At 37.7% G+C, this 15,544-nt stretch overlaps 1 protein-coding gene across 5 annotated transcripts; it reads right to left on the reverse strand.

The window, feature by feature from the left end:
- Positions 1–1,351: 1,351 nt before the first annotated feature.
- On the reverse strand, positions 1,352–15,146 carry washc2c (WASH complex subunit 2C). 5 transcript variants are annotated; one of them, XM_028007300.1, is made up of 31 exons: positions 14,990–15,146; positions 12,382–12,525; positions 12,106–12,270; positions 11,905–11,973; positions 11,116–11,289; positions 10,906–10,999; positions 10,777–10,838; positions 10,616–10,672; positions 10,441–10,524; positions 10,224–10,308; positions 9,733–9,792; positions 9,477–9,625; positions 9,301–9,388; positions 9,175–9,228; positions 8,877–9,080; positions 8,642–8,790; positions 8,441–8,551; positions 7,407–7,502; positions 7,216–7,317; positions 7,025–7,132; positions 6,768–6,940; positions 6,519–6,624; positions 5,683–6,096; positions 5,463–5,591; positions 4,850–4,951; positions 4,678–4,752; positions 4,392–4,451; positions 3,717–3,920; positions 2,935–3,624; positions 2,664–2,835; positions 1,352–1,982 (listed from the first exon to the last, which is right to left on the reverse strand). In XM_028007300.1, exons 2-31 carry the CDS (start codon positions 12,523–12,525, stop codon positions 1,837–1,839), a joined length of 4,326 nt encoding a protein of 1,441 aa, XP_027863101.1. In that variant the 5' UTR covers positions 14,990–15,146; the 3' UTR covers positions 1,352–1,836. The 5 variants fall into 5 exon arrangements, with proteins under 5 accessions (XP_027863101.1, XP_027863102.1, XP_027863104.1 ...); XM_028007301.1 differs by lacking the exon at positions 9,175–9,228; XM_028007303.1 differs by lacking the exon at positions 8,441–8,551.
- Positions 15,147–15,544: the final 398 nt, after the last annotated feature.

Raw genomic sequence — 15,544 nt, forward strand, 5'->3', positions numbered from 1 at the left:
GACAACATGGCATCTCAGTTTGTTTTTATTATTGGGATGTTGATTATCATGGTGATGAAAAGTGTTTAAAAAATAACCTCTGTCATTTTGGCAAATAATCTTTCACAATGCATACAAACCCCGCAAAAACAAATATTAGTTTAAAAATATATATTTTTGAAAGTATGATGTGCATACTTTCAAAGGGAGGAAAAGAAGGACGCCTCAATAAATGTTAATTCTTTATTAAAAAATGTTCAAATATTTATGTCTAATATTTTTATTTCTCTCTGGAAAAGTAAGTGCTTTAATTTCACTTGTAGATTAATCTTGTAACCCAATAAACAACAAATATCAACAAAGTACTCCTCTACCCATATGTTGTCTTAACCCTTTTGAAACATTTCAGTGAGATGCTTCTTGTGTCCATCTGCTATTCTCTGACAACTGAGGAACGTTTACCCCACTCCTCACTTTCAGCTGTGAAATGTGTGAAGGGTTTCTTGGATACAGACTGTTTTAATTCACACCACAGCATCTCAATGAAATCAAGATCTGAGCTTAGACTTTTTGTCTCTTAATTCTAAGCCAATCTTTATTATGTTCCGACTTGTGATATTGCATGGTTCAGTGCTACAATAAAATAGTCTAATTTTCCCCGGTTCCTACTTGGATACATGGTATTAATCATAATGGTGAGGTGGCCAGATGCAGCAAACCCTCCCTAAAACTGTGACATTTCCAACTCCATGCTTCATAGTTGCTATGAGGCTTTTTCCTGGAATGTTGTCTTTGGTTTCTGGTGCATGACAAGTTCAATTTTAGACTCACCTGTCCTCAGAAACATGACTTGTAAAAATTCTGGTCTTCATCTATACTTTCTGTGGCAAACCTTAGTTTGGTCATTGGATAGCAGCCAGAAAGAAAGAAAATGATTTCCTCCTTGTTCATATTCATGACCAACTGTCTTGAAGGTCTTCAACTTGTAGACTATTTTTTGTCTTGAATAGCTGTTTTCCCAGATCTTTTTTGAGTCCTTTCTTAGCATACTTAGGTCACACAGCTCTTTGGGTCTTAACATGAGATTCACCCTCTCTTCAACACATTTAGCTTGATTTTAGCAATTTTAAGGGAACATGAAAGTCCTTATCTATTCCCTACCACAAATGGCATTTTAAGTTAAATTTATTTTTGCTTGTTATCCACGTGTGGAAATGTTAGAAAACCACACAGACTTTCTTGATTTGAATGTTTACTGCTCTTATAAAAACTAAAGAAACTATTTATTGGATTCAACAAATGACAAAATACTCCCTTGCTCTGGAGTTAAAACAAGAAAAGCAATGATTGACCTGGAAATAATCACACATAATTCAGGTAAAATATGTTTCATTTTAGTTATTAAAAAAAGCATCGTCTTTATCATCACAGTCAAAGTTAGGAAATGGAGAAAATTCTTAATAAAAACATTGTCAAAATTGACTAAGACAGTAAGAATGATATGGCACAAACCTAAAGACACAACATCTCACATGGCAAAGCCAAACAAATCAATATAATTTCTGCAGGCCTCAAGACTAAGCATAATGTATGCTTATAAAGTGCTATTATGTATTATAAAGACTAAACAGTTATATTAACTATGATGCCAGGATAATTTTGGAAACTCCGTTGAAAGATGAATGGAATTGTATTAATTACAGTCTTTGTCAGACAAAAATAAGCCACATACTGATATGATGTCATAGCAATAAATATTATATCAACAATGTATCATATCTTTTCTTGATCACTTAATAATGAAGCAAAAAAAAAAAAAAATCCACAATTTTACAATTTCCAGGCCACTCCAAGACATCAGTTCCCACCCAGAACGTTAAGTGGGTCATCAAATATGTTGCTGGAATCTGGTGCAGTAGTGGTTTCCTTGGCTGGTGGAGTTTTCCTTGATTTATCAGGAGCCTTTGGCACTGGCTTTGCTGTGCTTGTTGTAAAAATGTCATCTTTGAAGAGCAGAGAGATATAACGATGTTAAAATATGACAAATAAAGGGTGGGCACTAAGCAACACAGCTGATCTTCAGAAAGTATATGGTGGCATGCAAAAGTATTACGTTTTGTATTTTTACATTTTGTCATGTTCAGACCCCAAACATATGTTATAGAGATTTAATATGACAGATTTACACAAAATAGGCCATAATTGTTAGCAGTTGTGCCATACGCTTTCTACTTTTGGATGACAGACTGAAAGGTGCTCCATGAGACGCTCGAAAGCTTTAAAGATTGTTGCATGACCTAATTGTGCTTTAAACTACTCAAGTTCTTCCCTGGCCTGTCTGGTTCGTTCATTAGTTTTTGTGATGTTTGTTCTTCAATGTTTCCCAACAAACCCCTGAGCCCTTCACAAATCAATTGGACTGAGATTAAAATACACATTTGCTAATTGCATGACTTCCCACTTGTTTCACTAAATTTCATCCTTTGGTGTCAGAGTAAAAATGTATGCCTCACTTTTCAGACTTTATGACACTTATTTATCCCCCACTTCATTGTTACCCACTACCATGTTATGCTCACACAAAAATCCCCATAAAATATATTGACATTTATGGCTATATTCTAAAAATGTGGAACACTTTGGAAAAGCATTGTAAATGTGTGACAAGCATCACTGTTGCTTACCCATGTCGTCATCAAATATTGACTTGGTCTCTCCCTTTAACTTGGACTTCGGTTTTGGTTTAAATGTGTCTGTCAGGTCAGCAAAAATGTCTACATTATCATCAAACAAGGCAGCATCAATGCTTTTCTCTTTGAGCTTCTTGTCAACTTTAGGCACAATGGTGGCTTCATCCTGTAACACAAATTCAGACAGGAAAAACAGGAATCAAATCCACCCTCATAGCACAGATGAACCTTGACACAATTACCACAAACCAAAAGGTAAACCTACCTGAAAAATGTCCTGTGTTGAAAAACTATTACCATTCTTGATTTCTTTATTAGTTTTGGATGTGGCAGTGGCACTGCTGTTAAGTCCAAATAAGTCATCATCGTCATCTTCCATAAAGGGTTTCTTTGTTACTGAACGTGGCTTAACATTTTGGAAAAGATCATCAGTGTGCATATCAAATATAGAGGAGTGTTGACTGGGATCTATATCCTTATTCAGTCCTGCCTCACTACTGGCCTGTGGCTCTATGCTCTTGGGGGTCTCTCTGGGTGAGGGCTTGTTAAAGACGGTTTTAGGCCCAAAGAGACTATCTGAGCCAAAGAGGTCATCTTCTTCTAATGGTAGTTGTTTCTTTGTGCTGCTGCTGTTCATACTGGAGGCTTTCGTTCCTGCTTTTGTCGATACTGGCAATGACAGCTCTTTGGGTCTGGAAGAGCTTTGAGAGGATGAAGGCTGTGAAGGTAAGGGCTTTGGTGAGGTTGGTGCTTCGGATGAGAACGGAGATGTTGGGTTGATGGGCGTGAGGTTGGATTTGTCTGAAGAGGGCAATGCTAAACTGGAAACACTGGGATTTGGCCCAAAAACATCTTCCCCTCTGCTCTGATCTGTGTCCCCCATCGACTTTTTGGCAGCCTGCTGCCTTGCCGCTCTGGACTGGGGTCTCCGGAGAGCCGAACCTTTTGCACGGTCCTGCAAGGGTAGGAAGATTTTAGCTACTTTCGGAGCAGATGGAGGTGAAGATAAAGAGACAACAGTACAGAAAGTGCCAAACTCAAACCCACTTTGTGTGCACTTTGCAGAGTGGTGACCTGGACTGGTGTATCAAAGCTCACCCCCCCTTCACTCTCCTCATGTCCTCCGATGGGGGTTGAAACAGGACTGGGGCTCAGGCTGGAGCTGGATACCCCAGAGGAAGAGCTCAGAGTCCCTGACATGCTGGAAAGAGCTCCAGGGAGCAAAGCAGCAGGGTTGATCATCAGACTGGCCTGAACGTTAAAAAAAAAAAAAGAAGAAAAAAAAAATCAGTTGCAGTGAAAGCTGGGTAAATTCTTTTTAAGATGACTTTACTTCAAGCAAGAAAATTCAGCATTTGTACAGAACCACGTACTAATAGTACAGATTTGTATCACTTCTCTAACTTGTTAGTTCCTCTGTGTGGTTCAGAGAAAGGAGAAACCAGGACTGAGAATAGAAATGGTGCAAGAGCAACAATGAACAGCAAGAACTGCTGAAACTGCAAAGACCAGCAAGACAACTCTTCTTCATTAGTAAGATAAATTAAAATAACCATTTTCAATTAGGACAGTCAATTTTAGCCAAAGTTTGGAAGAATAGAAAAAAGCAGATGAACAGACGTCAAAGTAGCAATAATAAAGATCTTCCCTGAAGAGGAAAATAAGAGAAAAAAATAGGTCAGTATTAAAGGCTTTTGATTCAGTTAAAAAAAATTAAATTACTTGAAGTTTCCCAATCCTTGATGAGGAATCTTTAGGTTTTACAGGGCTTGGTGCTGGTTTCTGTGTGGTCAGATTACAGCAGGATCAAAATTGTATCCAACATAAAATTTGTGTTTTCTTTAAAAAAAAAAAACTACAAAAAAAAAAACAAAAAACTATCTTACAATTGAGAACAAAACAAAACAAAAATAATGCTTCTAAATAAGTAAATAGTTGCCACAGTTTTGTAGTATGGAACTGAAAAAAAAAAATCAAAACCAATCAAAAACAGACAAATTTAGCCCACCTGAATCTCTGAAACAGGATCAGGGCTTGCAAGTGGCGCTTTATCAAGAGGTTTGCTTGGTTTCTTTGCTACTATCTATATAAAAAGGGAAATAAATGGTTGGTATTTTTTGTAAGTGTTAAAAAATTTTTTAAATCCATTGTTTTCTAAAAACATAAAACTTATTTGTTACCGGAGGGTGAGGTGTTGCTTTGACAGAGCTGAAAATGTCATCTTCGTCATCGTCTGAAAACAGATTATGTGCTGCTGGTTTCATCGGACTGACCTTAGAACTCTGAAAATTGACCAAGAAAAAAAAAAAAAAAAAAAAGTGTTTTTTTTTTTTAAACATACAATGAAAAACATTTGCAACTACATACAGAAGAAAATATTATTTGCAGAGTAAGCAAAAACACATTGTTGTACACAAACATGTTCATGACAAGTTTGGCTTTGGGGAACTTTGAAGAAGTAATGTCGTTAAATGGCAAACAAATGTAACTGCACAACCTTTAGGAGACACTTTTTACTTTATGCAGTAAAGCAGTATGTGATGATGTGAAAATTGCTTGTTTGCGTATCAAAGTCTTGGCCACTACAATTAATTCTGATTCTCAAGAGAGAATGCAATTGCTGCCAAATTTTATTTGACAAAAAATATAACGAGGAATGTGAATCAGTTCATAGTGGAACAATAAATGTAGTTTGGAAGAGTTTAAATAAATTTGACTTTAACGTCTGAACTGAACTTAGAGCTGGTTCTTGTTAAGAGTGAACTCACACAACAATGCAACAAATGCACTGACCTCAGCTTTTGTTGTGGCTGCAAAAAGATCAACATCAGGGTCGTTGTCCTTCTGCTGCGTTTGACTGAACAGCAGCTCTTCGTCCTGGAAAACCCCTGTGCTCTTTTTCTGCTGTTGCTCCTCTGCAGGCTGCGGAAAAAATTTCAAATGCAGAAGTAAAACAAAAATGCAAATGAACAAATTTTCCCATATTCTCTGTTCTATTACAAGGCAGACAAACCTCTGGTGTCTTCCCTGCCGTGGGCTTACTGGCCGAGAATATTGGAACGTTCCATTCTGATTCGTCTTCGTCATCCTCATCAAACAGACTGACTGTTTTTGTTTTGCCTTTGTCTTCCTTCTTTTCATCGGTTCTAAACATTGGTGGTGGGGTGCCTTTGGAGAGGAAGAGGTCATCCTGGTCTTCATCGTCCAGAGGGCCCTTTGTCTGCTTGCTGCTGAGAACGTCAATGCCACCAAAGAGACTGACTGCTCCAGCAGGCTTCTTTCTGATTTCAGTGCTCTCCGGTGACGGCAGTGCTTCAGGTTTCTTTTCAGCTGGTTTTGGCTGCACCGGCGGTTTGTCCTTTGCTGGGGTCTCAGAGACCAGAACCTGCTCTGGCTTCGAAGAGGATTGCAAAGTGGCAACAGGCATCTGGGAAAATTACAGATAATAAAACGGTTATACGTGGAGAACGCACAAAAACACGTGTGAATTTTCAAACATAAGAACTGCTTTCCTTTAAAAAGTGTCTTTGACGAACAGTTTAGGTTTGTAGGACCACACGTTATATCAACTCAATATCATCCTCTACACCAGTTTATTATGCTAAAGTCTTGTCTTGTTGATATGAGTGAAAATGCTCTTGTATAAATATTCTTTTTGGTAATTTAGAAATTTAAAATTCTCAAAATAATTCCCAAACATCAGACAGTTCTATCTACAAGAATAGTTTATCTTCTTGATTTCAACTAAGCATCAAAATATATATATATATATATATATATATATATTTTTTTTTTAAATGATGCATAAATCATGCATAAGCAATGTGTTTAAGATTTTTGCTCACTCACTTTTGTTGGGGCTTCAGAGTTTGTGTTATTGCCAAACAGAGATTCTTTTCCTTCATTATCTCCCTCGTCTTCAAACAGGAGAGCAATCCTCTGGGGCTTCTTCTGACTTCATGAAGGCAACAGAACAAGAAGATGGGTAAATATTTAAAATGTTAAAGTACAATAAAAGTTACAATGCAACTTGAGCCAGACAAGAGCTGCTTTGTTTTCCATTTCTAAATGAATTAAGTTATTTACAACGGTATGTACCTTGAAGTCTTTGTGTCGGCAAACAGGTCATCGTCATCCTCGTCGTTAAACAAACTGCTCTTCTGGGGTATTTTAGTACTTGGGAGATTAGATGGGGCACTGGTGCTGGTTTTCATTCCTCCCGTTTTACTCTCGGCCTTCGATGAGTTGCTTTTTGGACTTATCCACTGATCCTGACATTTCAGAAAATGACATATTTCAAATTCAGAAAAACCCTGGTTGGCGAGTAGAAAATATTACCTTTATTATCCACATACCTCGTCGTCGCTGAAAAGAGAGCTGGATGCCGCTTTGGTGGGTGGTGGGACGGAGGCTTTAGCTTGAGACGGTTTAACTTGAGATTTGGCTGCAGACGCAAAAAGATCCTACAAGGTAATAGGTTAACATGTAGTGATGCCAAATAAAACAAGTCAGATTTGATTTTTTGCTGTAATAAAACAGTTTTCACCTCTTCTTCCTCGTCATCAAATAAGGACAGGGGCGTCTTGCTGGTTTTACCCAGACTTGAAGGGTCAGGCTTAGATTGACTCTTAGTGACTCCTGGAAATAACTGACGCCAACAAAAGGATATCAAGCGTTATCGAAATGCTTTGTGAGCTTTATCTCTTCTTACCATTTTGTTTCTACTGCAAACATTACCTGAGGCTCTTCATCATCAGAGAACAGGCTTGTACTATGAGGCTTTTCTGTTGACTTAACTGGAGCTTTTACAACATCAGGAGAGGCAGGAACAACCTGAAGTTCATAAATGTAAAAAAAATACTAAATAATTTGAGTTGTGAAATTATACTATTTATTGAAGAAATGGGAATTTAAGACATAACAAAAAACAAAACAAAAACAATAAAAACCACGAGCTCAGCAGAGGAGTAGTCACATTTTTAAAGAGATGCACAGGTTCGTTTTCTTGTCAAAGACAACATGTAAAAATTAAGAACGTAAACAAAAAATGTAGACAAAATAATGCAATGGCTTGACACAATATTTCCCAAGATGTGGAACGAAATGTGAAGGTTTTCTCCTCTACTTGATATGATTTCTGAATTGCAGAATAATGGGGTCATTTTACACAGAACCTTTTTCACCCACAATCTAATTCTGCATGGTGTCCCCCAGGGCTCAATTCTTAGCACTGTTCTTAATGTGCACTGTCCCTTGACAAATAAATGTTAATTATTTTGAGCTTATTTAATAAAGTTAAGTAAAGTTTATTTACATAAATGTAAGTTATTATTAAATCTATTTTTCGAGCATTCCAGTTTTAGTGTATGTTTATTGCTGTGCTATAAACATTTGACTGTCTATGGATCAATGCACAGCATTTTGGAAAAGTGTTGTTAGAAACATGCTCTATAAATCAGATCTAGCGAAGATTATCAAGTTCAATTAAAATTTTAAATTTTCTTAGGTGCCTTATTTTTCCCCCCACAATTCGGTTGTATTACTTATGTAAATAACATAAATTCTTCTAACATATTAAATTATTTGTCTACATTTTATCCAGTGTCTACTTAAGAAGCCGTAAATTGTTTTAGAAGAAAAACCAACCCTAACATTGTGACCACAGAAGACAATGGAGCACTTTTAGATTGAAATTCTGACATTTTGCGAATGAAAACAAACTAAATTGATGTGTGTTAGGGCTAAGTAGGTAAACAATAGTCTATCCAGACCTCTTCATTTTTCTCAGAGTCCTCATTGGTAGACGTCTGCCGTTTTTTCAAGCCCTCGTTTAACAGGCTTTTAGTTGCAGGGCCAAACATGGAGATAGCCCCAGCTGGCATCTAAACATGAGATTGACCGTCACCATGGCAACACACAGAAAACACAACATACAACACTAGACATTTCTTAGAAAGAATGTTTTCATTTACCTTTTTCTCTGGTGGTTTATCTTTCTCCTCCCCAGACTCCTTCTTGCTTTGGGTTGGAGTTGCTGCTTTGAACTTACCACTGAATATGTCACCATCATCATCCTCATCGTCAAAAAGGTCAATTGAATTTTTAAGTTTGTCCTGTACAGCTGGAAATTAAATAAAAGAAATAATCAAGCCAAGATCCCATTGTAATAACTGCAGCACCATTTGGGCGCCTCTCTCATTCACTTACCAGAGTCTGACTTTTTCAGGGTTTTTCCACTAAAGAAATCATCGTCTTCGTCGTCATCAAACAGCCCCCCAGCTCCACCATCACCCCCACTCCCAGCTCCAGTGAGAGGTTGTGTGGGAGCTGTTTTGGTCCTGACAGCTGGGGTACTATTTTCTTTTCTCTCCTCTGAGTCAGAGCTTTGTCCAGAACCAAACAGGCTGTTATCTAATTGGAGAAAGTTTGTTTCAGTACAATAAAGCATAGAAAAAAAAAAAAAGAAAGAAAGGTTGCATGTTACTATTAAGATCTCTTCTACTACCTGGAAATATTGATACAGCACCAGCTGGAATCTTCTTATCAGCTTTACGAGATTCTGAACAGCAAAATAAATGTAAATCTCAATCTGTGTGTTTACCTTAAAAATGAATCTATTTCTAGATTTTACCTGCAGTTTGAGATGTGCTTTTTATCTTTTCATTCATTACTCTTTTCTCCTCCAACGCAGGTTTTGGCGCCTCAGAGAAAAGATCTCCCTGTATGATGCAATAGAACATGACACATTAAAATCTGATCCCACCGCTTCCAAGATGCAGATACAAAACAGGAAATAAATCACATCACCTCGTCATCATCGTCAAAGAGACCCTTTCCTCCGCTGAAGAGGCCGCTTTTTCCTCCAAATGGGGAGAAGTCATCATCGTCGTCATCATCATCATAATGATCATCCATCTTGGGAGGCTTAAACATGTCATCGCTGTCCTCCTCAGCTGCTGGTAAAATTTAAATGAACAGTTTAAGTTTGGTTGGTTTGTTGCGAAATCTCTAATGGAGCATCTAAACGTAAGGCTCAACAGGAATGATGATGACTGTGTCCTACCCTGTGGTTTTGCAGGCTTTGGTTCTTTTCTGCCTTTACTCTTCTTCTTAGATGCCAATGCTTCAGGAAAATGAAATGGTAGAAACAAAAGATCCATAAACATGCACATGTAAAAATGGCAGACGTATGTGAATTGCACTTGATGTTGTACTCAAACAAGCGCTTTAATGACGATGTTATTGTAATCTTCCCAAATACAAGTAGGCAAATTAACAGCTATACAGTATATTAGCTGTTATGAACAGCTGCATTTTTGCTTGATTGTTCACTAATACTTATCCAACAAAGTTTGGTTTCCTCAGCTGCATAACAGGTATACATGGACAAACTTTGTAATTTCGTAAATAACCATGTCCTAGATGGATTTTACCAAAAACAATTTGTGTGAAAATGACCAAACATGTTTGATACCTGAGGACCAATGAGATGTAGGAATGGAAATCTACAGTGGGTGATGTCGTGTGTGGTAGCTGGTAATGACAGGAACTTACACGCACGATCTCCTTCAGGCCGGGTCATTTGTTCCCCTTTGATTCGGGCGGCTAACTCATCTTCAAATCTGAACTCGCCTGTGTTCTGTGAGACACAAAATATCAGCGGTCATTCTTTTTAGGAGTCATCTGAATTACCCAACACTTAACTTATACTTTCCTATTTTATATACTTTAGGTCTGTACAAAATTATTATTTTGTGTGACCCAGCTATACCTTTGGAGCATCATCTTCATCTGATTTTTCAAATAAGTCTGAATCCTCGTCCTCCTCTTCTTCAAAACTAACCATAGATGACTTCTAGATGAAATTGAGGGAAAAATGTAAAACTTAATTGGTTTGGAGGTGAAGTTATTTTTTTATATGGAGATAGAAAAATGACTTAAGATACCTTTTGAATATTATTGTGAGCTTCAGGCTCCTCCTGGGAAACGTCATCATCTGAATTCTGTTTAAAAGAAGAAAAAAAAGAGGAAAGTTTTTCAACTAAATGTTTTTGAAAATTAAAACAAAACCATAAGATGTGAAATAATAAGGAAAATATTATCTCACAAATTCTTCTTTGTCATTTTCACTGTCAACAACGCTGTCCCTGTCGCTGTCAACCGATAGTTCTGAAAGTGACATAAAGGTTATTGATGTCAAGCTGAGGTGCAGACAGAGCGGCTGTGAGAGTCTTACCGTCACTCGACAGGTCGCCAAGCCCAACATCATCCTGCTCCATGAAGGCTTGAGAGCCAATCAGATACGGAAGTGGCCTATCCACATAGAGATCCTAATACAAAAATAAGTAACATCCAAACTTAATTACACTAATCTCATCACATGCATTCCAGTCAAAACTGCAATAATTGCATTTTGCAGTTATTGCCTTCCAGAGGAACAGCACACCTTGGGTTCCAGGATGGCCTCTACTTTGTCCGGGATCTCCTCGTCCTCAGAGTCAGAGTTCCCTGCCTTGATGTCCAGATGTTCAAATGCTGACTCCAGTACTTTCAGCCCATAACTCACAGCTTCCTGCATCTTGGGGATCAACTCTGCCTCTTTCTGCTCGCGAGTCTTTTCCTGAAGTTCAGAGATGAATATATAAAATGTGAAAATACTTGCAAAAGTAGTTTCAGACTTGAAGCTTTTTCACATTTTGTCATGCTACAATCAAGACATCAATGTAATTTACTAGGCTTTCATCTGCTTGACTAACACAAAGCAGCACATAATCAAGAAGAGAAAGCAAAATGTGACATGGGTTCATTTTCTTTCCAGTTAAAAAAGAAAATATGACTTGTTTTGTATTTGGCCCTGTAAACAACAATACCCCTACATAAAATTAAAATCTAGTGCAACAAGCTGCCTTCGGATGTTCAGGAATGAGTAATTTATTCACTCATAAGCACAGCTGTTTAGTGAAGTATCATAAATGGGGGTTTTTATTTCAATCAGTGAACAAATGGCATGAAAAAGACCAAGTAAAGGCCAGGAAATAAAATAATTACAGTAAAACTGAGACAATGCATTGTTTTCCTCCCATTTTACAGACATGCACTACTTAGCATTTTCCTATCACATAAAACTCCAGTACAATAATTTCACATTTGTGTTTGTAAAGTGACAATATGTGAAAAGCTCAAAACACTGTACTCAAGGAAAATGAGAGATGTTAGCAAGTTTGTGCTCAGTTACCTGTTCAGGCTGCTTCTCTGAAGCATCAGCCTTGGGCATCGTCTCCTCCACCTCCTCATCATACACTCTCTGTTACAGAACAGGACACACTGAATCATGTATTGTCTACTTAAAAAACTCCTCTGGCTCAAAAGAAGTCTAAAAATATCAATGTAAATTTAATTTGGCAAATACTATTAATGAATTTATGAGATATATTACATTTTCTATAAATTGTGTATTAGAGAGCATTAAAAAGTCATTGAAGACAGAGTGCAGGCGGCTGTCTGTGGCCTTGGTGTCCCGGATAAGGCTGTCCAACTGCTTTTCAATCTCATGCGTCTTTGACAACATTCTCTGCGAAAAGTCTTGGAGGAAGAGGAAGAGCTGTGAGATAAAAAGGAAAAGCCGTTATGAAAACAGGATCCGTTGATTTCACAACTTTCTCAAGCACTGTTTCACTGATGCTTCAAAGTTACAACACCATTTCTAGCTTACCCCCGAGTCGGCTGCTAAGGACCAGTTGGCACTCTGTTGTCGGATCTCCTCAAGACTCCATGGTCTCTCCCACACCTGAGCATCTTTGCTAAAAGCCTCACTTCGGCTTGGGCCATTTGCAATTCCATTTGGCAAAGTACTCATCTGGAATCAAATGATTTGTTGTGATGATGGAAATCAATAATTCATGCAGGCTATTTAACGCCTGTCAACACATAAAGAGCACAAAACTAAACAGAAAATTGTCTTTAGTATACATTTGTACTCTAAATGAACACAGGTTACCTGTAGGAGGAAATAAGAGCTAAAACACAAATTGGAGTGAATGTTTCCACTGACAAAGACTTTCTGAGAGTGAGTTTTGCTGCCTATAGCTACCCTGACATAAGTACCACTTGTGTATGACATTAAATAACAATCAGTTTCAGTTGCATATCTTTTCTTCATAGTACCTTCCCTTTAACATCTTATCATATTAAAATTTCAAAGCTCAATGCATTTATTGGGATTGTGCATAACAAACCAGTAGAAAATTCCCCCAGTACATAATTGTAAGGTGGAAGAAAAATGATTACAACACATTTTACAACAAAAAAAAACAACTGAAGAACCTGTTGTGCTTTTCAATTCAGTTTACATTCTAAAAGCATTGATTCTGATACTCATAATAAATGCCAGAACAATCAGCTACACTTAGTCCACCAGTGGGTAATTCAGTCTAAGTGTTTACAGTTATTTATAGTACCATTTTGTGAGGTCTATTAAAGAACAGCACAATAAAGAACAAGGACACAGTGGTGTCTCTGAATCTTCGATTAGGTTATAATATAACATCGAGCTCTAAATTTCTCAATTTCAATTCAATTTCTCTAAATTTTGAATGATGGTCAATCCATCATTCAAAAATGGAAAGGGTATGACACAACTGCAAATCTACAATGGTCACTCAACTAAGCTGAAGAACCTGGCAAAGAAAGTATCACTCAGAAAAGCAACAAGAAGGTCTGTGGTTACCCTGGAGGAGCAGCAGAGGATCCACACTGAAGGTGGGAGAATGACTACATAACTTGCTTTAATGCAAAAGTGGAAAACTTGTCAAATCACCATAAAACATTGTGGGGGCAACATTGCACTTTGGTAATGGTAATTTTATTCAACACAGCCAAAAAAGGTAGTCAGATTTGATGGAAAGATGGATGTAGCTAATTGCAGCACAATCCTCTAAGGCAGTGCTTCTCAATTTCAGTCCTCAGGCCCCCCTGCTCTGCATGTGCCTCTATTCCAGAACAGCTGATTCAAATGATTGCATGACCAAGTACTGCAGAAGCCTGTCAATCACACACAGATTCAATCGAGGCGTGTGGCAGAAGGGAAACACCTAAAACATGGAGGGCAGAGGGGCGTGAGGACCGGTATTGAGAAACAGTGCTCTAAGGAAACATTATAGAGGTGACATAAGACTTCAAATTGGAGTGCGGGTTGTCCTTCCAGCTCAAATTAATCTTTGCAGCCAATTTGACTGAGCAAGGCAGAACGGCAAAAAAAAAAAATGTAATTCTCTAGATGTGCAAAGCTGGTGGAGACATAACCAAAAAGAAAGCCAGAACTGCAATGAGAGGGTGACTGACCACAAATGCATTCCCTGCTTTTTTTTTGTATGATATCTTAAGCCTATGAATCATTTTCCTTCCACTTAACAAAATGCATCACTTGTCTTGGTTTATCACAGAAAATACCAACAAAATGAACTAAATTTGCATATATGTGACAAAATGTTATCAAATTCTAGAGGTATCATTACTTTTACAAAACACTATATGCTGCTCTGTCATAAATTAAAAACAACATGGATATCAGGGTATCCCCACAACATCCTGATATTCTGGATGTTATGGGGCTACACTGACCATTCATCTGATCAGTGTAGCCATCTGGTGTACACTGACCCGATGGCTATCTGATAGCCAGATGTGTACAGGGGGTGGGGAAAACAACCTAAGAGCATAACATAGAAGTTAAGGACAGTGATATCACAACCAGGAAGTTCATCATTGCTTGAAAGATCTCAAAGCTTTACAAGCAGGAAGAGTTCAGCTGTGGGGTCAAAGGTTTAAACTTCTTTAAAGTAAATTACATTAAAAAAAAAAAACAGCGGTAATTGCTTAAAAGATTATTAGCATCTTTAACATGCTACTATGTGAAACTAGATAGTTGACCAAGTTTGTAACAAAAACAATACTGCATGTATTAACTAAAATTACAAAGACAGGGCTACCTTACCGAAGAACCCAATTCAGAGTTATTTAGTGATTTGGTGCGTTTAGTCACTCAAAAACAAGTAGACTTGTGAATTCCAATAAATGTTATAAACAGATTAACTAGTACACTTGTAATGAAACACGAGAGCAGTGCCTTTATAGTGACGTTGCTAAATTAGCGAAGTGTAATTTATTACGTCCCCATGAAGTTTCCAGAATTTGGTTTTCTTAAGGGAAAGCGGGGGAGGACTGTTTGGCTAAGCTAGCATTTAGCTAGCCAACATCAACACTGATGTTCCGTGTAGCATAAACGGATGAATCACCCTGCATGTAAGTGGCCCCACGCTTACCTTGAATATCTCCTGTCAAGCGCTGCCCACGACGGACAACTGCGGTCAGAAACGAAGAAAAAAATAAATAAAATAAGATCGATTATGCAAAATTTGGCCTTTCCCTCATTGGTCTTCTGACAGGTCAGCCATATTCTGTCTGCAGACAGTCACCTGACTAGAGTTGCATAGCAACCAAGTAGAGAGGGGCGGACCGGAACAAACCAACAATGTGGGGGGAATCCGACAGAAGTTGTAAAATCACAGACATAAGAAAGACCCTTCTCTACTATGCCTGTGTGAATTATCTGGTTTAGTTTTAGGCTGAAAGTCCTTCCTTGTCCTCCTCCTATATTTCAATAACTCCTGATAAATTTGTTTTACTTTATCTGGAAAACAAAAACATTTGACACACCAAATATTCCACCAATAAATTTAAGATAAAGTGGTTCATATATTTTTTTTTAAATAACCACAATAATATATAAAACACCTTTCCCAAATATTTGTTTTGCAACTTTTGTGGAATTCAGTTTCTTACTCTTGCAGATACTCTCCACTTTAGCAATCAGTCTG

Source organism: Xiphophorus couchianus, chromosome 22 (assembly GCF_001444195.1).
Source record: "Xiphophorus couchianus chromosome 22, X_couchianus-1.0, whole genome shotgun sequence".
NCBI lineage: Eukaryota > Metazoa > Chordata > Actinopteri > Cyprinodontiformes > Poeciliidae > Xiphophorus > Xiphophorus couchianus.

Bases quoted from the DNA above. Each gene is read 5' to 3' on its own strand.
- washc2c (XM_028007300.1), bottom strand. From the start codon at position 12,525: ATGAGTACTTTGCCAAATGGAATTGCAAATGGCCCAAGCCGAAGTGAG. The intron at 12,271-12,381 runs GTAAGCTAGAAA...TTTATCTCACAG, and splicing joins CCTTAGCAGCCGACTCGGGG to CTCTTCCTCTTCCTCCAAGA. The intron at 10,525-10,615 runs GTATCTTAAGTC...AATTTCATCTAG, and splicing joins CTCACAATAATATTCAAAAG to AAGTCATCTATGGTTAGTTT.